The following is a 23,767-nucleotide window of genomic DNA, read 5'->3' as shown; positions in this document are numbered from 1 at the left end:
GCATCAAAAGATAAGGCGGAGTCTGGGGGTGGAAAACACCAGCACCAAACTCCAGCTTCCACACATATGTACAACCATCTACATTCATACCCTCAAGCACATGTGCACACACGTACAGCACACATGTACATATACACTATACACACACAGAGAGAGAGAGACAGAGAGAGAGAGAGAGAGAGAGAGAGAGAGAGAGAGAAAATGCGAGCGAGCTTGGGAACTATTTTTATTTTTTACTGATAATAGCAAAATGATATTTGCTTGTAACCTAAGATTTTTGTGAGGATTTGTGGGGTTTTGTTGTTGCTGTTGTTTTGTTTTTGTTTTTGCTTTTTGGTCTGTGTCCCTTGAATCTTACACAGAGAGGCACTTAATATATGCTTGTTAAATAAATGCATAATTGGTTGTTATTGCCTAAAGGAAATTGTCCTGCTAGCCTATGAAAGAAAATCCAGATTTGTCCAAGAGCAAAAGTAATAAACATTGAAGTGGCCATGTCATCAGTAATGATTCTGTTTCTTCTGGCCACTCACTGACTCAGCCTCTTTTGTCTTTCTTCCCTGGAAGGCAGAATCCATGTTCTTCACCTCCGACATGCTCTGAGTCTTTAGTTTGTAATATTTCTTTTCTACCAGGGAAATTATTTTCAGCCTCCTCTAGGGGGCAGTACGGATGATAGAGGCGATGGTGGGGACTGCAATAGTAGAACTGGTTGGCGTTGGTTATGATGGTAGTGACGGAGGAGATGGTGGTGGTGGTGGAGACGACAATGACGATGACAATGATAACTGACCCGTTGATAGTTGTGGTAGTGAAAATGATGGTGCAGGAGATGGCAATGTGACAATGGCGGTGGTGGCGACCATGGTATTTTAAGTGGCGATTGTTATGGTGGTGATAACTGTAGCCATAAAGATACTAATGCTGATGGTGATGGCAGCGATTGTGATGATGGTGATGGGGATGATTATAGTGATGGCGGTGATGATGAAGAGGGCGGTGATGATAGGGGTGGTAGTGGCCATGATCATGATTGTTAGAGTCATGATAGCGATTCTGATGGAGGTGATGATCCAATGGTGATAGTGATAATGGCAGTCAGGGTGGCTGTGGCGATGATGACAGGTGCTAGTAGTAATGATGATAACGACGATGACACTGATGTCAATAATGACAACAACCACGGTCTGATGGCCGTAGGAGAGACAGCGACTGTGGGTTTGTGAAGGTGATGGTGGTGGTGACAATGTGAGGATGATGGTACTGATGGTGGAAACGATGATGGTGGTCTTGCTGGCTGTGATGGTGAGGATGCTGGGGCAATGGTATCGATCCTCATCATGGCGTAACAGCCATGATGGTGGACACAGTGCCAATGCTTGTGATGATGGTGCTGATGTTCTCGACTAAAATATTTTCATCCAAATAATAATTTTATCTCAATATCACATGGTAGAAAGATCAAGAACTACATTATATACTCTCTCCACATTCTAAATTTTGAACGCTTTTCAATCTTTAGACACTATCTTGACCTGTTCTTGGTCATCTATCCCTGAGTGATGACAAATTGAGTGCTGATGGCTGAGAGAGAGGCGGCCATGTGGGAACTATTGCCTGGCTGCCACAAAGCGCACCAAAGGTTCCAAGTCCCATGTGGCCCTAGGTGGCTTTCCCAGCTCCCATTTCTTTTTTTTTTTTTAATTGTTTTTATTGAGCTATATGTTTTTCTCTGCTCCTCCCTTTCTCTCCCCTCTCCTTCTATTCTCTCCCATGGTCCCCATGCTCCCAATTTTCTCAGGAGATCTTGTCTTTTTCTACTTCCCATGTAGATTAGATCCATGTATGTCTCTCTGAGGGTCCTCATTGTTGTCTAGGTTCTCTGGGACTGTGGACTGTAGGCCCAGCTCCCATTTCTTATGGGCCACTCTTTGCCTCTGTTTGTGATCTCAGTGATGCCACCACTGTCCATTAGCCACTCCACCCAGATCCTTGGCAGCCACCCTAATGCTCCCAGAAGGGCATAATGCCACCAACTTTCTGAGCCTGCCACACCTCCAAAGCTATTTCTGGGTGTTATTTTGACCAGGCCCTCACCAGGTCACTAATTACTGCAACACTTACCCAATGAGTAGTCCTTGCCCAGATCCAGCGACTCTCCTATCTAAGCCATCTGTGGATGCCAACTTCACCTGCCTCCCAAACTCCTCTAACCTGTAGTGTGAGGCTGCAGGACCTCTGGAAAAAGCACTGTGACTGGGGCCTGTGGTAAGTCCTCAATATCTCACCATTCTGGCAGGCAGAAGTGACCATCAGGTTGTTGCCAGGCTGTGCTCCCTCTAAGTCTCTGGGGAGGCTCCTTGTCTTTGCCCAGCTGCTGCCAGTGGTTGGTTATCCCTCATCACTCTGACCCCTGCCTCTGCCACCCTATAGATGGCTTATTGGAGTTCAAGGTCCCCTTTCAGGAAGGACACCAGTCATGCAAGATTAGGGCCCACCTCACACCTCACATTGATTTCCCTCTGCAAAGATCCTAATTCCAAATATGATGCCATCCTGAGCTCCTGGGGTGTTGAGACTTTATATCTCTTGTGGGAGGGGAACACATCTTGTCCCTAAGAGCTGCCCTGTTCTTCCCTTTTGACTTAATCACATTCTAGTATCTATTCTTCTCAAGGAGTTGTCTCCTCTCCATCCCTATCTGTTGTGTAATCACTTAGAATGGAAACATTCCCTGCTGGAGGGAGGAGGGGGCTCATAAGACTCAGGCAGTTAAAGAAGTAAGAGTCATGAGGTCCTTAGCCAAGGCAATGAAAGCAATAAATAATTGCTGTGTCGGGTAACTCTTTAGTGGAGCTACCTACAAGCTCTGCAGGAAGCTCCCAGGATGCATCTTTCCTAAGCAGTCACCCATGCTAGGGTGAACTTTGCAGTGATACGGTTGCCTTTGTGTTCCTCCAAACGATGCAGTCACCAAGCTAGACTTGAGTGTGGTACAGGAGAATTGTCTGTATTCTGTCAATTACCTTTTAAATAAATGCTGATTGGCTGGTAGCAAGGCAGGAAGTATAGGTGGGAAAACCAGACAGGAAGCAGAGGTGGGGCAATGAGAACAGGAGTATTCTGGGAAGAAGGAAGCCCATTCCTCCCCAGTCCTGCCCAGACCATGGAAGAAGGAAGATGTAATCTGCCCCACTGAGAAAGGTACAGAGCCATGTGGCTAACATAGATAAGAATAATGGGTTAATGTAAGCTACAAGAGCTAATACGAAGCCTGAGCTAATGGGTCAATGAGTTTATATCTAATGTAGACTCTCTGTGTGATTTTCTTTGGGACTTGCTGGCTGTGGGAACTGGGCAGTACAGAAACCCCAACAAGCCAGCCGACCCTCATGTTACATGGGTGGAATCGTTTCTTTGGTCTGTTGCTAGTGCCATGTCTGAGGTGAAAGCCCATTTATTCATATCTGCCCAGGAAAAGTCACACGGTACTCTCCAACACCCTGATTGCTGGTGCTCAGCCTTCTTTGGTCTTACAGCATGGCCTAAGACTACATGGAAACCAAACAAAGCAATACACAGCTGTTTATGGTTGAAAGGACATGTGGTGGTGGCGGGCAGGGAATGGAACCCATATGCACATACCAGCTATGGCTCATTCACTAACTGGCCTCTAAGGGAGTCAGGGTGTCAGACCCACTGTGGAGAAATATTGTCTGCACCACAAGCCCTTGACCAGCTACCACCTGAGATTCTCAGGCTCACACCTCTGCTTCTCCAGGCTTCAACCCAAATGCCAGAAACTTTGCATGGTAACCTTGTGACAAACACTGATCCCTTCTGCAACCCCATCCTGCTAGGTACTATCTTAGCACTTGCTGCCTAGTAGCTGTTTGTTCTCTGTCTCCCGCACACCTCTTCAAGGACAGGTTTCTTATCTTCTAAGCCCTAAAATGGTACTGTACAGGAGTGGATGCTCAATAAATATTTGTTGGAGAGATGGCTAGACATATTTTGAATTTAATAGAGGTACTGAGACATGATTGTGTAGTACAGAGATGCTAGAAAGCCTCTTCTTTGGGTTTTGAATGAATGAGTTTGCTAAGTACACAGCAAATTGAATGGGGGGGCAATGGTCAATAGGCTTCGACAGACCTGGGACATAGGAATGGGGCCCCTAGAAGGAGCTGTTCCTTGCTTCTAGGATTGGTCCCTGCCCCCAACACACACACACACACACACACACACACAGAGAGAGAGAGAGAGAGAGAGAGAGAGAGAGAGAGAGAGAGAGAGAGAGAGAGAGAGATATGCTAGGGGAGACCAGTAAAGGAGGAGTGGGGAGGAAAGGTCTGGAGCCTGTAAAAGTGAATTCCCAGGTCTGGAGCTCCACCCATAACCCCCAATGGGATAAAATTTCTTTAAATTAAGTTGATTGTTTTATACTTTTTCTCTCAATGACCATTGATTTAACAGGTTTCTGTTTCTCTGTCTCCCTTCCCCTCTCTCTCCCTTTTTTCCTCTCTCCCTCCCTCTCTCTTTCCCCTGCCAGCTCCTAGGCAGGGTCTCCCAGACACTCTTCCACCTCACTTTCTTTCTCTTGTCTGCCACTTCCATTCTTCTTTCCAAACTGTACAACCACATGACCCTCACAAATTAGATAATATGAAACAGGTAGCAGGGAGAGAGAAGCAGCAGACAGGGAACACACAGATCTCCACAGAGCTGGGCTCAGTCAGTTGTTTATTTAAGGGGTGTGGCTCTCTGGAGTGTATGGGAAGTACTAAGAGTCTTCCATCAGAGAAGATGTGTGGAAATTTGCCGGGTGGACCCATGATGACCCAACATGGGAACTTGTGCTGGCTCTGGTCCGACCTGGAAGTCCTTGAGGAGTACTAATTCAGCCAGAGAAAAATCCGGGAGAGCCATTCTCCCTAGAGAATGGTCTGTGATTGGCAGAAATGAGAAGCTTGGGCTTGGCACCACACATAAACCAGGCTGTGATTGCTGAACTGGAAGCCATGCAGGAGGGATTCACACCATTTTCTGGCTATGAATACGGGCCGGTTTCCAACAGCGTAGGGTCAATCTGAGAGGCTCCTCGTCTGTGAACTAGTCCCCAGTGTAGCATAGCAGCACTGGCTCCCAGCAAAGTCTTCTCTACACACCTTCTATTGTTGGCTCACAGTCTTCTTCACAGCTGGAAGGGACTGGAATGTTGCACGAAGAGTAAGGTCTTCTGAGGGTTTTTAGCAACCGTGGGAAGACAGTTGAAGAGTCCAGGAGATCAGCTGAGGGCAGAAACTGTGCAGCCGAGACCAAGAAACTATAATACGGTGTGGTAGTTTGAAAGAAAATGCCCCCCAAAGGGAATGGCACTCTTAGGAGGTGTGGCCTTGTTGGAGTAGATATGGCTTTGCTGGAGGAAGTGTGTCACTGTGGAGGTGGGCTTTGAGGACTCTTTTGCCCATGCTTTGCTCAGTGTGACAGATTATTTCCTGTTGCCTACAAGATGAAGGACTCTCAGTTACCTCTTCAGCATGTCTGCCTGCATGCCGCCAGGCTCCCCACCATAATGATAATGGACTGACCCCCTGGACTGTAAGCCGCCAAGCCAATTAGATGTTTTCCTTTGTAAGAGTTGCCATGGTCATGGTGTCTCCTCACAGCAATAGAGCCCAAACTACCACAGAAGGTGAAGTTGTAAGAGCCACGAGGGGTTAGTTAAGGACACAGAATTCTGACATGCAAAACTCAGGGACCACAGGACTAGCTGACTGGGGAAGGGCCACTAACACCCAAAGCCCAGAGTACTAAGCCTCTGCCATGAGCGCCTCTTCTGTCTGAACACATAAGCAGCAAGTCTGCGCCTGCAAATCCACGGCAACGCTTGTTGCCACATTTTTCTCTAAAAATGTCAAACCTAAAATCCATCTTTATCAGTGAAAAATGTAAGAGACAGTGACAGAGGGTGGCCGCAGCATAGGCTGGCAATCCCTAAGGTTTCCCAGTCAAAGAGAGCCAGGAAGCAAATCAAACCTCAGTGACGCTGGCCTTCAGTGACCAACCGAGAGAAGCCCCCACCCTGACCCCCAGTTACGCCACTGCCATCCTAGCTAGCAGCCACAGAAGAGTTCTCAACATCAGTTCAAACTCCTGAACTCCGAAGCAGCTGGGCTTGGGAACCCTAGGTGTGAGAGGAACCAGGCTTTCGTGTACATCCCAGTGAGCAGCCAGAGTCCACAGTAACATTGGAACAGGTCTATGGGCTACTGAGAACACGATCGGGTTTGGGTTTGCTTTTGTTTTTCATTCTCAGGTCTGCCCACAGCTCCCTCCCTCTCTCCTGATTGGTCCTATTCTATGCATAATTTGCATGTAATCATGTACACACACACACACACACACACACACACACACACACACACACACACGAGTCAGTCCATCTGGGCCCTGCTGGCTCTGTATAACAGGCTGCACATATGGTTTTCTCTAGTCTGGCTCCTGCTAGACTGAGGCTGGGGTCTAGTCAGCAGCTAGGGCTCCTCAGAAGAGGGAGACTGAAGATGCAGGGGCAGATTCATCACGTCTCATTGCCCCCTAAAGGAGAAAACGAAGGGAGATTGATCCAGCCCTCAAGACCCCACCAAAATAGCAAGAGCTGCCGGGGATGGGAAGTCCATTGTCCCTGCTACTCTCGCCAGTGACCCATTCTGTATGGAACTGCTCTGTCAGAGACTGCTCTTGGCAGGTACCCAGAAGACCAATCAAGAGTTTCAGAGTGAAAACATTTGCCCACAGGTTTTTTGTTTTTGTTTTTTGCTTTGTTTTTTTGTTTGTTTGTTTTTGGCTGGAGCACTTGCACACCAGGGCTTCTGTTTCCACTTGTCCATTACAATTTCCATTCTCCTATTTACACTGTTCCTGAGTTATAGATAAATAGAAGTTCTCTTCTGTGCTGAGTTGAATGAAGACCGTTCCCCATTGTCTTGGGCATCTGAACACGCTTTCCAGTAGGTGGCGCTGTTTAGTGAGGGTTGGTGGGATAGCCTTGCTGGAAGTACATACTGAGGGCTGAGAGATCAAAAATTGCAGAGATCCTATTCCAGTTCTCTTTCTTTGCTTCATGCTGTGGTTGAAGACGCGACCTGTTAGTTTCCTGTTTCCGTTGCCACACCTGCTATCCCACCTCCCTGCCATGATGAACTACGAACTCTCTGGATCTCTAAGCCAACATCGACCCCTTCTTCTGTCAGTTGTCTTGGTCATGGTGTTTTCTCAGAGCAACAGAAAATTAACAGATACACTACAGTTGGTTTTTCCTCCATTATATGTCCAATGTATTCTTAGAAGTGGGGGCAGAATAACACCCAAACTAAGAACTGACCATCATGCCAGGGACTGTGATATGGTCACAAAATTCTGGTTCACACTTTCTGGTTCACAAGCGACTCCTGGTTATTCAAAATTTAGGAACCACTCCCTACCCCCCCCCCATCCCCACACACATACACACACGCATGCACGCATGCATGTCTCTTCCCTCAGGAAACACCTCCCATGGTGCTGCATACAGATATGAGCACTCTATCCTCAAAGCTGAGCAACCCACAGCCTGGAGAGGATACCGGGATACAGCCAAGCAGAGTGTGGCAGAAACTCTAGTCAGAATACAGCAATGTAGCTTCAGGTGGCACAGACAGGGAAGTGCTTCCTCCACAGGGTTCTTTCCTGTTAACACTGTAACATGTTGCGCCAGAGGATTAAACTGGCAACCTGCTGTCACAGCCGGCAGGCCTTTCTGACACTCAGTTCATTGTTCTCTGACGCTCCCAAAGTGTCCTGGTCCAAGTGTAACAATAAAACAATTTAGACTTGTGATTTACTGGAAAGATTGTCCCCTCATCCATTTTTTCCTTCCAGTATTCTGACTATTTGAGGATCTGAAAAGCACCTGAATTTCCCGTCCTCCATTCTATACCTATGGCAGGAATTACTAGTCAACCCCAGAGTAGTGAGAGCTCCAAGCAGCCATCAAAACAGCCAGTCAGGACTCTGAATGCAGCTGTGGTTGTCTTCAGGTGAGCAAGAGCTGAACCAGTCTGGTTCAGCCAAGTTGTCCAGAGCAATCCTGCTGGCTGAAGAAAAGCCACATATGTGTACACTCACATGCGCATGTACACAGGCACATGTACACACACCTATACACAAGACCTTCCACTCTCTAGGAACCTGTGGTCCAGTGTTGTGGATCTCTGTACACTGAGTGAGGATGTGTTGCTGTGATTGGTGTAATGAAAGCTGAGTGGCCAATAGCTAGGAAGGACTTAAGGTGGGATTTCCAGGGAGAGGAAGAAAGAGGGGGAGGAATTTAGGTACACAGGAGAAGGAAGCTAAGAGTCATGGAAAGGAAACAGGAAGCACAAGATGGAAGAGAAGTAACACCACGTGATAGAACGTCGTTGATTACAAATGGGTTAAATTAAGTTATAAGAGCTAGTTAGGAACAAGCCTGAGCTATAGGCTGAGCTTTCATAAACAATAAGTCTTTGTGTCATTATTTGTGAGCTGGTGGCCCAGAGGAAAGTCTGACTACAGTCCAGGACAAGAAAGAGATGAGGTAGGGGCATACTGTGAAGCTACAAAAATGGAACCCCAGAAAAGGGCCAACTTGGTTTAGACCCTTGACTGGGAGTGGGGTGAGGAGGGGCAGTCACAGGGTCAATCTATGCAAGGCCGTGTTCTGGGGCAAGTGTATTTCTGTCGACTCTTTCACCATCTCTGGGAGTAAACATGGTGGAATTGGTGACCCTGGGCAGTACTGGGGAGGTGAGTGTGCCATTGTCACCCAAGGGCTTTGTGTCACTTGAGCAGCAAGCAGTCCATGCTACCCCATTCCTTCCTCGGGAAAGTGGGGCTGGGATTCAGAGCCCAGGCTTTGGGGTGGGAAGCAGCTCACGCTCCTCCAGGGTCACCACCTGCCAGCTGAGTGTCCCCACCACCCTCCTTCATCTCTTCCTTTGTCTATAAGAAGCAAGCCCTGGTCCCAGCCTCTGAGGCCCGTTATATGATCTTGACAAGAAAAGAAACTGTGCCAAAGGGAATGGGGGGCATTAGCTTGAGACCCCTGAATTAGCAATACCATTGATACATGTGCTTATTTATTTATTTTAATTGTTTGAAGGTTTCATGGATTTACATAATGAATCGCAGTCTTTTTCACGCCCTGTTCCCTCTTCATTCCTTTCCCTCTCTGGATAGACCTCTTCTCAATGGGTCCCTCCTCCATACTTCCATGTCTTCTTCTGTGTGATGTAATGACCTGAGTTGAACTTGAGTTTCTTTTATTTTTATTATTTTCATTTTTTTTCTTTTTGGTTTCTTGAGACAGGGTTTCTCTGTGTAGCCCTGGCTATCCTGAAACTACCTTTGTTGACCAGGCTGGGTTGAACCCAGAGATCCACCTGCCTCTGCCTCCCGAGTACTGGGATTAAAGGCATGCACCAGCATAACTGGCTTACTGAGAGTTTCTTGCTGAATATGAGGAGAGGTCTTTGCTGGAAGCAAGGCAAAATCACTAGGTACATCACTGAAGAAAATGATACCCTGCCTCCTGAGAACTATCAGTTGCCAATAGTCCAAGCCTCATGGGCTCCTTCCCTATCCGTGGTAAGATGATGAGGGGCCCAAACATATGCAGGTCTTGTACAGACATGAGTGTGATGGCCACACCACACCAGGAACACATCTTTTTGCTGCCTGTCTCCCTATCTTTGAGCTCTTAAATTCTTTACACCTCTCTTCCTCACTGTTCTCTGAGCCTGGGAGGGGGCGATGGAGGTCCTAGTTAGGACCAAGTGTCCAGCATCATTTATGTTTCTGCATCAACTGCTCCCTGATGTGGCGAGACTTCTCGGATGAAGATGGTGCCCTGCACTAATCTGTGGCCATAAACATAGTGTCTGGAGGGCGGTTTGGCAATATGACCTTTAAACAACACAATGGTAGCAGGGTCCCCTCTAGGGACCATGACTTCCCCAGCCATCCATAGGTCCTCTACCAGGTTTACAGAACTAAATATGAGTGTCTTCCTGGGGAGATCTGTGACATATTTAAGACTTTATAATATGACCAATTCTCAGAGTGCTGTCAGCTACATCTGAGCCCTTGATGGACTCATCGGAGCCGTGTGAGGACCTTTATGGATATAAAGATTGCATGCACCCTGGTACCTCAGAGCCTCCTATGGGGTGAGGGGCAAAGGGAGTGGAGAGAGACGTCGCACACCTTGCTACTAGGCACCGGCCATTGGCCCTGCTTTGTTCTATCTCTCTGGTCCAGATTCCTGTTTCTCTTTCAGCCCAGGCCATCCCTCTGCCTTGCTTTTCTCAGACCCTGTGGCCGCCACACAGTAGGACTGCAGTGAATGGCAGCCTGTGGCAGGAGGCTAAGCTGGGCTCCACACCTGCAGTCATACCATGTGGCCATCCTGGGAAACAGCACACAGTAAAGCTGCCCTTTGTGTCCTCAGTTTACCTACCTGTGCACACAGATTTCCCAGCCCTAGCTAAGCCAGCTTTTGAGTTGGATCATTTTTTACCATAAGTGATAACTATCTTCTGCATTCCAGGGCTTTCAACAGTGTCACCAGTGTCTCCTTATGAGATAGATACCTGTTAAGTCTCTCCTCAGCTGTAGAAGCCAGAAGAGTCCTCAGGCGACAAAAGTCACCTTGAATGCTGCTTGCCTGTGGCTCTGAGGCCCCACTCAGCCGCAGCAGCTTCCTGAGATTTTGAGATTAAGTCAGGAAAGACAGGGTTTCTGCAGAGACCTCAGAAGCGCGCTGCTGCCATCTGCTGGATGCCACCCTCTCTCAGTTTGTGGTCTGCAGTCCTCATGCAGATTGGTATCTGGAGGACGGCCCTGCAAATGGATGGAAATATAAGAATGTGAGGTTCGCGTGTGCGCTCAGTACAAGGGTCAAGTCAGGGAAGAAGGCAGGCTTGGGACCTGGTGTGATCCTGCTTGGAGATCATCACACATAGTGATCTCAGTGGAGGGAGGGCCGATGACTCTCAGGGACAGGACATCCATTTCCCACATGCATAGTGAAAATGAGGTTTTTTTTCCCCATGGTCTCTGGGATGGACACCTAGAAGCAACCAGTGCTGCTGTGCCTTGTAGCTTGCTGATGTGCCCTCTGTGTACTCAGCCCTCCCCTCCCCCACCCTGGGGTTTCCCATGTGGCTGTTGGATGTATCCCTGAGTGTGTCTTGAATTTAGATAGGGTAAGTCCACCAGCTTCCTTCCCCCTTTGTAAGTAGCCGCTTTGATCCTCTCTGATTTTATCTGAATTCCCCCCACCCCCACAGAGTATAGATCTGAGAGAGAAGAACTTCATGTTCTCCTAGCCAAACCCATTCAAACCGGTGCTGTCTGGTATATGCAGCGGGTAAGCCGTTGAAATTTGGGGCCCATGATTAGGAACTGGAATGGCTAAATTTTTAAACATCTGAATTTCTGACTTCCTTGAAGAACGGGGGTTGCTTCTGGAGTCATCTTTGGGTGACACACTACAGCAGAATATCATCCATATCTTCCAGCCAGAGTGGAGTCCCATGGCCAGGAGAACAGGGTTTCCAGGAGAGTAATGGAGCCTTTGTCTGCTCAGCATGCAGGGTCAGTAGCACCTGCTGTGTGCGGGTGACCGCTAAGAACTGATGTAAGTGCCTGGCTCCAGGCCTCTCCCTCCTCCTCTGACATCATTTGTCCACGTGTGCTGTTGAATGACGTCCATCTGCCAGGTGAACTTGCAGTTTCTAAACAAATAAACAAGCATGCAAGGGACAGGCACACCGAAAGCTTTTCTGTCCAACCCAGGAGTATCACATCCATACTTCCCATAAAAATTTGCTGCCCACTTTGCCTCCTGGGAACACAGCCTTGGCACTTGCCATATTCTGGGCAGTGACAACCTAAGATCAGACTCCCCAGGAAGCAGACAAGGAGGTTTTCCACAAGTTCCTGTGATCACGTTATTGCCATTGTAGTGACCTGGTTCTGTGATGTCTGGGGACTCTTTCTTTGAGATGTAAAGTAGCCATAGGCATGGACAATTTCCCCACAGCTGCACAGATGGAATGCAGCATTCAGTTGTCTTTCAATGACTGTGCACTCTAATGCTGTGGGAGACCACGAAGCCCCATGCAGCAAGAGTAGACGCCTACAACTGACTGGAAATGCAGATAGAGTGGCCAGGATCTCAAGCAAGGCTCTAACGACCCTCCCACTGCTCCTTCTAGGAGATAATGTCATGTCAACAGGCCTGATCTTGAGGGTCTCTTTCCAATTGTCAAAAGATGCTTTCAGGGAGGGAGAGAGAGGGAGAAAGGGAGGGATAGAGGGAGAGAGACAGAGAGAGAGAGAGAGAGAGAGAGAGAGAGAGAGAGAGAGGGGGAGAGGGGGAGGGAGAGAGAGATCCATGGCAAATGTGCCTTTGAACCCCACCCCCCCCCGCCTCCTGACAACTTCCCATGAGTCTTCTGAGCCAGGCTCTCAGATTTAGAGGCTGTGGAGCATCCATCTTCGCACTGCCAGGCTTCCTGTTCAAGTCCCTTCCAATGAGTCTTGCTAAAGAAGGCCACTCTCCAGGCTGCCAGGACCCCTTGTGCTAGGTAGGACTGGTCTGACAAGATCTGTGAGGGTATCAGGTAGTTCCATCCTGCTTGGTTGAGAAAACTTTTTTGCCTTCCACAAAGGTTGCAGTCCCTACTGCTACCCATGGAGCCACGGAGCCTGCTGTATGAGCCACACTGCTATAGTCCCTACTGCTACCCACGGAGCCACAGAGCCACGGAGCCTTCTGTATGAGCCACACTGCTGTAGTCCCTGCTGCTTCCTATGGAGCCATGGAGCCTGCTGTATGAGCCACACTGCTGCAGTCCCTGTGGCTACCCATGGAGTCTGCCTTTTGAGCCACACTGTCATTCTTTGGGGTTGTTTGTTTGCCTTTTAAACCTAATATGTTCAAAGTACCTTCAGACACATCTGACCCAGCCACCTCTGAGGTAAGGCCCATTATTCTGGATGACATGGAATGCCCAGCTTCTCTGTTCCCTGGCTTCCCACTCATACACCCGTGGCAGGCTGGCAACCTGCTTTCTCCTCTCCTAGCCTGGACTGTCTCTCTCCAGTGTCTCCTCACTGCAGTGTGAAGAAGAGGGTCTATGGCTGTTTTATTTCCCCCCAGAAGGTTTCCGTGACAACAGGAGCTGTGGCTGAGCTGTGGCTTCTAGTGGAACTGTGGCTGTGTCTTCTCTTGTCTCTCTAGCCTCCCTCAGAGGCCTGATCTAGTTGTCTAGCTACTGAATTTCCGTGTGTCCCAGCTGTGCTCTCCCTTCAGCATGGAGCACCAGCTATACTTGTCTATAGGGGAGAGCAGCCACATGAGGCCACTATTGGCAAGACCAGAGTCACTGAACTCTCATTGCCTTCCCATCCCTCTGCTCTTCTTGTGTTTGGCAGTTCATTCCTTTCTGCAAGGTTCTATGCTTCTTCCTCAGGACCTACTTCAGAGAGCCTTACTGCTCCAGAGCCTGAGATCTGACTCCATGGCTGTGTGCCTGCATAGCATGGGGCAGGGGTCGATTTCAGGACAGTGCTTGCTCAACTTGCTGTTGAGTAGAACGCAGAACTTCCCGCCCCTCAATACTGAGAATTTTCAGGTGCCAAAATGCAGGCTGTTGCACAGGGCTTCTCTTCCTGGACTCTGCAGGGAAGGCTCGGCTTGGAGAGGATGGGCCCTTTGTGGTGTGGCCAGGGCTCTCTCCTCCCTGTTTCCAGACTTGGCAACTTCTATCTCTATCTGTAGGAAGAGGTATTTGGTGAGATGAGGCTCTGGCATTGTCAGAAGAGCAAAGGGGCTCATGAGAGGCCTCAGTATGTAGAGGCGCTTGCTGCGCAAGCCTGGAGACCCTGGAGTTTGATCCCTGGAACCCTCATAAACGTGGAGAGATAACTGACTCCACGGTGTTGTTCTCTGAGCCCCCCAGGAAATCAATCAATCAATCAATAAATCAATTTAAAACTAAGAAGAGCAGAGGGCCGGGTGAACTTCCCATTTCTCAAATCTCCCTTTTCAGAAACTCAAAGTCCCAGGACAAGTTTTAGGTTCACCCGAGGTTGCAAGAGTCACCCACAGCCAAGGTTGAGTTGAACTGACCCCCGAGTGTTTCCTATGAGCTGACTGGACAGTTATCAGGCTCAGATTGGGAGCTCCTTCATGGCTCGTTGCCCCTCCAAACCCCGATCTCTGTCCGAACATGCCAGGGGCAGGCATCAGGAGCCAAAGGGCAGCCAGTACATGCTCACAGTGGGGACATACTGTGTGTCCTAAGAGAGAGAGAAGTGACAGGTTCCAGAAAAGACATGGCTCTAGTTTTGGGGCAAGTGGTGGGGCCTGACTGGTATCTGGTATCCCCTGATGTCTGAAAAGAAAAGCCCTTCTTGGGGGAGTGGAGAGGTGAGCAATGGGAATACCTCAGTCTGACGCACTTCTTGCCTTGTCCTGGTGCTCAAGTGCTGGACCCTCGCTGGTCCAGACCTACAGTTGACCTACGACCTACCCCCTTTACTGCTAATCTCATCTCCATACTAGACGTGCTAGCCTTAGGGTCCCACATGTGACCTCTCAGGGGTTCCAGTCTCAGAAATTACATTCTAGAGCTGAAAGCTGGAGGCGCTGGGCAGTCTCTTACCCTCATTTGATGGCATCTGGCCTGTGAGAACTAGCTCTCTCTGCAGTGACAGTGCCGCCATTCCTCACAGTGACACTTGGCTCGTGAGGACACCAGTGTTTGCTGTGCTTGTTCTAGTGTGATCCTTTACTTTGGGGCAGGAGTTAGCCAACTGAAGCCCAGAAAAGGTTACATTTACATTCACAAAGCACATTCTCTCATGGTCTTTCCTAGGAAAACCCATCACACAAATACGAAGAAGCAAACCATCCCAGAGTCCCCTGGGAGGGTAGAGGGGTGTTGTCCTGGGGGAGGCTGGCTCACTTCCTGTGAGTAATTTGTGTTGTACCCATGGTCCTGTTCGTTAATCATTAGTTGATCTGGAGACCGCAAGTGAGGAGCAGAAGGCTTTATTTTCCCAAGTGCCACAAGCCACTCTGCAGCTCAGAGAGCCACCCAGAGCCACTCTAGGACGGACTGTGTCGTGAGTAACCCAGCGATAAGGGGAACAATGTAAAAAGAGGGTGACTTGCCATCCTGGTCTGCCTAAGACCAGAAGCTCTTTTTAGGTCATAGAACCTCAGAGCTAAAGCCAGGGATGTCTGGGGCCAACTGGACAGCTGGTCACCCTCCCTACATGTTAGAAATGCTGAGACTAGATACAAACCCTGGTGTACCTGTGTTCAGTGCCCCTGCTCCCCCACTAGGCCGCTGGCACTCAAGCCCCTAGAACTTCCGCATAGCTACCCCAGGGCAATATCAGCCAAATCTTGGTCTTCCGAAGCTCCCAGGGCAGGGGATGTTGACATACCAGAGGGCATTCTGGGTAATTCACTTAAAGCCACAGAAAAGTACACGTTCCTGGGGCTGGGCTTAAGAGGAGATCATTGAGAGAGATTAAGAGGTATGGGCATTGTTGGAGAGAGTGTCAGTGAGGGCAGGTGGCTGGGTTTGAAGTCTCAAATGCCCAGGCTATGTTCCACATCTCCTCCTGCTGTATGCAGAGATAGATGTAGAACTGTCAACTATCATGTCTCCCTCTGTGCCATGCTCCCGGCATGCTGATAATGGAATAAACCTCTGAAATTGTAAGAAAGTTCCAATTAAATACTTTCTTGTATAAAAAAAAGAAACTTTGTAAGGAAGGGAGAGTCTAGGAAGCTAGATGTGTTGTTGAATCCTCCCTCCCATGACACAAGCCAGGCAGAGAGAGCTACAGCTGCCGTTGTGTCCAAGGTCAGCAAAATACAGTTTCAAGATTCAAATGTGGCCCACTCTGCAAGCGAAGAACCCAAGATGCAGAATGCCAATACGAAAGTTCTAGTTTGGAAATAGAAGTTAAAAATGAATACAAGAATTATCATTGAACCATGTCATTGAATGTGGGGACTCAAGCCTGTAATCCCGGTTACTCAGGAGATTGAAGCCAGACACCATCTTCTACGCCTTCTAGTGTTAGAGAGTTGTTAGTTCAAGCCTGCCCTGGGCTTCTTAGTGAGATGGTATCTCAAGGCAAAAAGTAGGAATCCAGGTGGGTCTTTTACCACAACTGTCACCCTGTGTTCTCATACTGCACTAAAAACTGTACCAAGGAGGGCAGGCTGGGCAGATGGCTCAGTCAAGAGCATTCACTGCTCATGCATAGGACCTGGGTTCCATTCCCAGCACCCACATCAGACAGTTTGCCTATAACTCTAGTTCTGGGTGATCCAGCACCCTTTGGTCTCCTATGTGCACATATGTTCAAGTAGGCACACACACACATATACATAAATAAAAGTAAACAAATCTTTTCTTAAAGTTGAAAAAAATGACTAGGGATACAAGAGTTAAAACTCAATGGTATGACATTTGCCTAGGATGCACAAGGCCTAGAGATCAATTCCTAGTATGAGAAAAAAAGAAGAAAAATAGATAATGTTTTGTGACACCCTCAGGTTAATTTGATTCAAGACCACAGAGTCCATGCATAAAGTGTTGCCAAATGTGCTTGCCTTGCTCACAGTTGCTTCCCAGTGTCCAGGGCAGAGTGAATCATTGCCAAAGAGACTGGCTTGCAAGGCCATGGATGACACTATCTAGTTCTTTGCGGGAAGTTTCTCAGCCCTAGTCTGAGGGAGAGACAGGAAGACAAGAACAAGGATCCTTTTGTGTAGGGTATGAGCGGTCCAAAGAGAAACTGAGCCTATGCCATGGGAAGTGGGGGGGGGCTTAGAAGGCCAGAGACACGAGCAGGGTGCTCACAGGTGGCCAAGAACCTAGCAGTAGTAGGACCATTGGGTGGAACAAGGATAGATTCAGTGTGGAAAGCTGAATAGCCTGTCTTGGTCAGGTCAAGACCATTTTAAGAAGGGAATCAGTCTCACCATTGTAACGACAGGCCAAGTCCTTCATTGACATCGCTTTCCTCTTCCAGATGGAGCAATGGGTGGGAGACAGCCCTTCCTGTTCCCACTTGGGAAAAACACAAGGAAGCGAAGGAGAGTGGTCTGCAGACTGGGTAGCACAGGGAGGGGCAAAGGTGGTTTTCACACCTTCCTCGTCCTGTCCTTTCCCTGGATGACTGAGACAAAGGCGCAGGGAAAAAACAGAAAGGAGGGAACAGTGCCTGGGAGAGGGAGTCCAGCTCTGCGTGGACCTATGCAAGTCGGGTTTGGACCCTTCCTTTCCTCCTGAATCTAGGCAAGCTCACAGAGGTGGCAAATAAAATGAGACGGGGGCATCGGCGTGCGCTTTGCGAATCTAAAGCTATGTCATCGTACGTGTACGCGGAGGGTGCTGGCATTCCCTGCCATCCTCTGACAGAGCTGAGCGTCAGCCTCTATCCCAAGTGTGTGAAAAGTCAATAAACACGGAGAAATAGGCGAACAGAGGGGTTTAATTAGGAAATAGCGGGAGTAGTGGGGCTAACTCCAGAACACACTGGAGACATTTGGGCATCTTCGTATTGGAAAGACATGTCATCACATGTAGAAGGGATCACATGTTGTGTGTTCAAAGACGCCTCACAGGAGAATGTTTAGATTTTATTTGAAAAATCACAGAATTTAGCTCTAGTGTGAGGTTAATTCTAGGTCAGGAGAAGAAGGGTTGGACAGCTCCAACTAGCTTGAACCAGTCCCTTGATGGTTTCCTAAGGAATCTCACTTGAAATAAGCAAACAAAGACAGCAATTTAAATTTTCATGGCTGTCTCCCCACAACTAACCCCTAAAACTCTCTACCTAGTGAATGAACCCCCCCACCCCTGGGGCCCTGACTGCTGCCGTCAGCTCAGCAGGGGTCCTGTCTGTTGCTGGAATGTCCCTGGTGGTGGGGTGTCATTTTCTCTGCAGACCCAAGAGATCCAGTATGCTTCGCACCCACTGCCTGCTCCTTCTGGCTGGATACCTGCTGCTTTCTCACGGCCAGCCAGCCCAAGAGTCCGACAGCACATCCAACCAGACCTATACAGAGTCCCCACAGTTGAACATCTCCAGCTACCAGATCATTGCCCCTGGCAATGCCAACTTTGCATTCCGTCTCTACCACCTGGTCGCAGCCCAAAACTCTGAGAAGAACATTTTCTTCTCCCCACTCAGCATCTCCGTTGCCTTGGCCATGCTGTCCACAGGGGCTGGTGGGGACACCCAGATCCAGATCCTTGAAGGCCTGGGCTTCAACCTCACCGAGCTGTCACAGCCTGAAATCCATGAAGGCTTCAGGCTCATGCAGCGCATGATAAGTCGTCCATCTCCTGAGATGGACATCTCTGTAGGCAATGCGCTGATCCTTAGCCAGGACCTGCAGCCTCTCCCTGAGTTTGTCAGCACCACGGAAGCCTCCTATAACAGCAAAGTCTTACTCGGTAACTTCGGAGACACGAAGGCTACGATCCAGCTCATCAACGACTATGTCAAGGAAAAAACCCATGGGAAGATCAAAGATTTGATCAACGACCTGAGCCCCAACGTAAGGATGGTTCTGGTGAATTATATCTTCTTCCGAGGTGAGCTCAACAAGGTGCCAGTCCACTGCTGAGCATATGCTCCTGATGGGAGGTGGGCGAGGGTGGGCTGCAGCCCCCAGGCAACTCTAGCTCTTTCCACGGCCTCTCTTCTTCTGAAGACCTCCAGAGCTCACTGGAGCTCAGTCTACTTTTCAAGCTCAGCTTTTTTATGTTTATTCTCGAGGGACGAGTGCATGCCACAGCACACATGTGGAGGTCAGAGGACAACTTGTGGGAGTGGCTTCTCTCCTTTCATCATGTATGTGTTTCCTGAAGGTCACACTCAGGTCATGAGACTTGGTGGCGGCACCGCTGTGTCATCCGTGATCTCTGGGGCTCCAAATCTCAGTGTGTAACTGGCTCTGTTCAGGATTCACAGAGAACAAAATGTAAACATTCCGAGACAATAAGCCAGGCAAATCAGTCTCCACACCTGTGGGTTACAGGTGGCATGCTCACACAACATTGACCACTCAAAAATCACGCTCTCTTAGAGATTCGTTTTGCTGTCTGTTTTTTCTGTTGTTATTCTTTGTTTAGTTGTATGTTCGTGTATGGGTAATGTGCGTGTGAGTACAGGTGTTGACCAAAGTTGGAGGCAGCGGGTCTCCTGGAGCCAGAGTTGCATCTGGCTGTGAGCCACCACGTAGGTGTTGGGAATCAAACCCCAGCCCTTTGGAAAAGCCACCGGTTCTCTTCACTGCTGTGCCACCTCCTTAGTCTAGCGGTTCCTAATGCTGCGACCCTTTAATAAGGTTCCTCATGTGGTGACCCCCAAACATAAAATTAGTTTTGCTGCCGCTTCATAACTGTAATTTTGCTATGGTTGTGAATCATAATGCAAATGTTTTTAGACATAGAGGTTTGTCAAGGGGTTCGTGACTGAGGCTAAGAGCGACTCTTAAGACTATTCTCAATTGAATCAAGCTGCTGACCGAGATCAATAATTCTTCCTAGGTGGCTTGAATTAGGCACAGTAACAGCGAGGCAGGGTCTTCAGTGGCTCTACCCTGGTTCTGGGCTACAGGTGGCACTCCCTGAAGGAAGATCGGCTTCTCTGTCTCCCTTACGCCCCCAGGTCTGTGGAAGAAACCTTTTCCTTTCCATAAAGTCACTGTGAGCAACTTCTACGTGGATGAGAAGACGGTCGTGCAAGTCCCCATGATGCTGCAGGATGACACGGAACACTGGTTTCTGGATGACAGGCGTGTGCCCTGCACGGTGCTGCGGATGGAATACGAAGGCGATGGTGCCACGGCGTTTTTCATCCTTCCTCAGAAGGGCAAGATGGAGGAGGTGGAGCACGTGCTGTCCCCAGGCATGCTGGCAAGGTGGAACCACTTGCTTCAGAATAGGTAATCAGGATGTCACAGGCTGTTCAATCTGCTTGCCATCTGCAAATGGGCTCTTCTCATGAAAACTCAGTGGCCAGGAACTGGAGTGAGCGCTGCTCTGTGAAGACATTGGCCCTGGCTGCAAGACTCCCCTTGAAGCTTCTTAGACAGTGACCTCTCCCATGGTGGCTAGTACAGGGTCCCAGTCTTATTGGAGGAAACCATTCTAGAGGTAGGCGCCGTGAGTTCTTCTGTTGCACGGGTCTTGGGTAGAGTGACTTTCCCTTTGAGGGTCAGTCCTTGTACAGTGACTATGGGAACTGCCTGAGCTGATGTAGAAGGGTTAAGAAAATTCTACCCACCCACCCGATTCCATGCACAGAGAGAATGAGAGAGAAGAGGGAGGGAGGAAGAGGAACTTCCCATTCCCCTTTTAAGGACTTTTACAGAGAGGTTTTGCTACAGTTCCCCAAACTCTGCACTTCAAATTCCTAGGCATTTGATGAGATTTTGCTAGACCTGGGTTTCCAGGGCCCATTGATCGGGCATGCTCACAGAGTTGCTTCTGGTGGCTAAACTCAGGTGAAACAAAGGTGATTTTTCTCTTCGTCTGAGGGCTCAGACCAGCTGGGCCCCCAGCTGCCTCAAGCAAGGCAGCTGTTCCTCACTGTGAAGCCCTGGGGAGAAGTGTTTCTAGTTGTACAGAAGAAAAAGACTAGCCAGAGGCCTCATTCACATCAGCTGAGACAGGGAATCAACCAATAGAAATCAGCCAGTCCAGAGCAGGCGTGACCCACCTGTGAAGAGACAAAGGCAGGCTGCCACATGAAGGGACTGGTACCTGTCTCTCAGGACACCTGTACCCCCCCTACAATACAGCCTCTAGAAAAGGTGTGTGTCCAAAGGCAGTAATGACTTCAGATAAACCACAGGCAACTCAGGAACGCTAAAAGGAATCAGTCTTCCCCTGAGGAAAAGCCCCTTAATTGGTTGTCCAATACCAAGTGGCCAGCCCTGAAATCACATACATATAAGAATCCCTAAGTGGAGGAACTAAAGAAGGGGAAGAGGGTGTATGAAATGGTGTAATTATATTTCAGCAAAAATTCATTCCCCTAGATAGCTAAGTAGACATCTGTGGCCTATCGCAGTATAGGCACCTAGCTAAGGTGTTGCCTGACTCACGGGTGCTTTTGAAAGCCAAACTCAAGTGGAGTAGGGTCATTTTCCTTTGAAAAAGGTTCACATCAACCAGGGCCTAGTTGCTTCAGAAATCTAATGTCTTGAACTGGAGAGGTGGCTCAGACAATGGAGAACCTGAGTCTGAATTGCAGAACTCACGTGATGGCAGGTGCCTGTCATCCCGGGAGACAGGTGGGGTTCCTGGGGTTTGCACACTAGTCAGCCTGATTGTTCCAAGATGATGAAAACCCTGTTCCAGTGACCTGAAATTTGTCCTTTGCCACACATGTGCACCTGTACCACACCACACACACACTCACACACAGAGAGAGAGATAGAGATATATATATATATATATATATATATATATATATATATATATATATAGAGAGAGAGAGAGAGAGAGAGAGAGAGAGAGAGAGAGAGAGAGAGAGAATCTAATATGCCTCCTCTCTGTGCTCCTTCAGGAACTTTTACAGAAAGCTTTCACTGCACTTCCCCAAATTCTCCATTGCAAATTCCTACTCACTGGATGAGATTTTGCCCTACCTGGGTTTCCAGGACCTGTTCACCCAGCGCGCTGACTTCTCGCGTATCAACGAAGAGGCGAAATTGCAGCTATCCAAAGTAAGTAATAAAGCATCATCGTCCCTATAGATCTCTGTGGGAGACTTCTAACCCTGAGAAAGTGGTGGGCAATAGAGATCCTCCCTGATACTACATGGTCTCTGGGAGCCTTAGCATGCTCAGTCTTCCACAGGTATGAGCATTTGCACAGGGGCACACCAGTTGCTGGTCACGGTCTCCGTGTGAAGATGAGATGACAATGGGCCAGCCCATGCCCTCAGATGCTGCTGGGTCAGGCCAGGGGTCTGGCACTTGGGTGTGTCAGAGCAACGGAGAGTGAAAGATACACTATAGGAACAGCAAAAGGAGGAGGCTGAAGCCTGTATCCATGTGTTTTTAAAGGAGAGCCAGCGATCCCTGATTAATGTGGGGAGTAGACATATTGATGGGTATACCCTAGGAGAGGAGTCTGAATTTCTGCCTTGCTCCTTACCTTGGGACATTGCCTGACTGTTGATTTAATTATCCCTATCCCTAAAGTGGCCATGATGCCACTGACCCCCTAGAAGGTGACATGCATACATGGGCACAGCGAGGGGCTCGGGACTGACATCTATGATTACTGTGCATTGAAACGAGGAGGTGAAGCCTGTAATTTCTCTCTCAGGTTTTCCACAAGGCTACCCTGGATGTGAATGAAGTTGGCACGGAGGCTGCGGCAGCCACTGGTAGCTCTGTCATGTTTTTGTCTGCCAAGCACAAGAAACGCGTCCTTGTATTCAACCGGCCATTCTTCGCAGTGATATATTCCACCAGCACCAAGAACATCCTCTTCATGGGGAAGGTGTTCAACCCCACAGCATAGCTGTCCCGGAACTAGCTGATCTGTCACCAGCAGGAGGATGTGGCTTGGGAGGGCTGGGTATGAACAGCTCTCCATCCATAACTGAGGGCAGGGAAGGGTCCTGGCCTCCAAAGAGGAGTACAAGAAAGGGCAGGGTAAGATGAGCTGGGAAGTAAGAGAGGCCCTGCTGGGGGTGGGGCTCAGACTCATTAAACCAAATGACAGCTCTGAGACCCTGGTGTGTGTGTGGTACCTCACATGTAGCAGGCACAGACATGGCCTTTGCCTGTCCCTCCAGGCCTTACCCTGTTAGCAAACCTGGTCCCAATCATGAAATATGAGGTGCTGAAGTCCCATATAGCTGCCCAGGCATGTAGAGAAGAGAAGTCAGCTGATTGGGTGCAGTTAGTTTTTCTTTTCCAGAAGAGGGACTGAGAAAGCTTGGGTCGGAAGACCCCCAACAGAAGCAACCTGAGCCGCTTAGACCCTGGCCCGGTGTTCTTGCTACCTTTGCCTCTTTGTGACAATGCCTACCAGAAGCAGCTTGATTTAATCCTTGAAGAAACGATTTTGATTGGCTTGCTGTTTCAGAGGGCTCTGTCCACGATGGTAGGGAAAGTCTGGCAACAACCTCAGCTTGTGGTGATGGTGGGGTGATGGAGGAGGTTGCTCATACCATGGTGGGCCAGAAAATGGACAGAGTTCTGAGGCCAGGACCAAGGGTTGGATCCAATTTTCAAAAGCCCACCCCCAGAGACCCACTTCAACAGACAAGTTAGATAAGTTAACCCCCAACTGTTAGACATCCCAAAGCCTCATAAAACAGTGCCGCCAGCTGGGAAATGTGTTCAAATCCTAGCCCATGGGGACGCTTCCAGTTCCTACCACAAAGTCCAGTCAGGAAGGCTCAGAGGGGTATGCTGCCTGTGGCCTGAGATATGATTAGCGCCACTCCCAGCATAGACAGCTGTGGCCAGAAGCATGCTGCAGGAACATGAAACCAAAGCCAGGAGAAGCATTGTTAATGTATTGGCCCTGCTGCTGATGTGGGCCAGGATTTCAAGAGAATCCCTTCCCTCTTGGAGGGGCTCAATTTCTCTGCGAGAGTAATATATTAT

At 48.9% G+C, this 23,767-nt stretch overlaps 1 protein-coding gene across 1 annotated transcript; it reads left to right on the top strand.

Moving 5' to 3' along the window:
- The first annotated feature begins 15,061 nt into the window (after nucleotides 1-15,061).
- Serpina4 (serpin family A member 4) lies at nucleotides 15,062-22,880 on the top strand. The gene is made up of 5 exons (XM_038336704.2): nucleotides 15,062-15,219; nucleotides 18,070-18,722; nucleotides 19,801-20,077; nucleotides 21,706-21,865; nucleotides 22,473-22,880. Exons 2-5 carry the CDS (start codon nucleotides 18,086-18,088, stop codon nucleotides 22,668-22,670), a joined length of 1,272 nt encoding a protein of 423 aa, XP_038192632.1. The 5' UTR covers nucleotides 15,062-15,219; nucleotides 18,070-18,085; the 3' UTR covers nucleotides 22,671-22,880.
- The last annotated feature ends 887 nt before the right edge of the window (nucleotides 22,881-23,767 follow it).

This window comes from Arvicola amphibius, chromosome 7 (assembly GCF_903992535.2).
Source record: "Arvicola amphibius chromosome 7, mArvAmp1.2, whole genome shotgun sequence".
NCBI classification, from domain to species: domain Eukaryota; kingdom Metazoa; phylum Chordata; class Mammalia; order Rodentia; family Cricetidae; genus Arvicola; species Arvicola amphibius.
Note: the sequence above shows the minus strand (reverse complement) of the source record. Positions and strands in the feature narration are given on the sequence as shown.

What these genes read in the sequence shown, in the direction of transcription:
- Serpina4 (XM_038336704.2), top strand. Translation starts at nt 18,086, where the DNA reads ATGCTTCGCACCCACTGCCTGCTCCTTCTGGCTGGATACCTGCTGCTT. An exon ending in GAATTATATCTTCTTCCGAG is followed by an intron (nt 18,723 to 19,800) that starts GTGAGCTCAACA and finishes TTACGCCCCCAG; the next exon opens with GTCTGTGGAAGAAACCTTTT. An exon ending in CGAAATTGCAGCTATCCAAA is followed by an intron (nt 21,866 to 22,472) that starts GTAAGTAATAAA and finishes TTTCTCTCTCAG; the next exon opens with GTTTTCCACAAGGCTACCCT.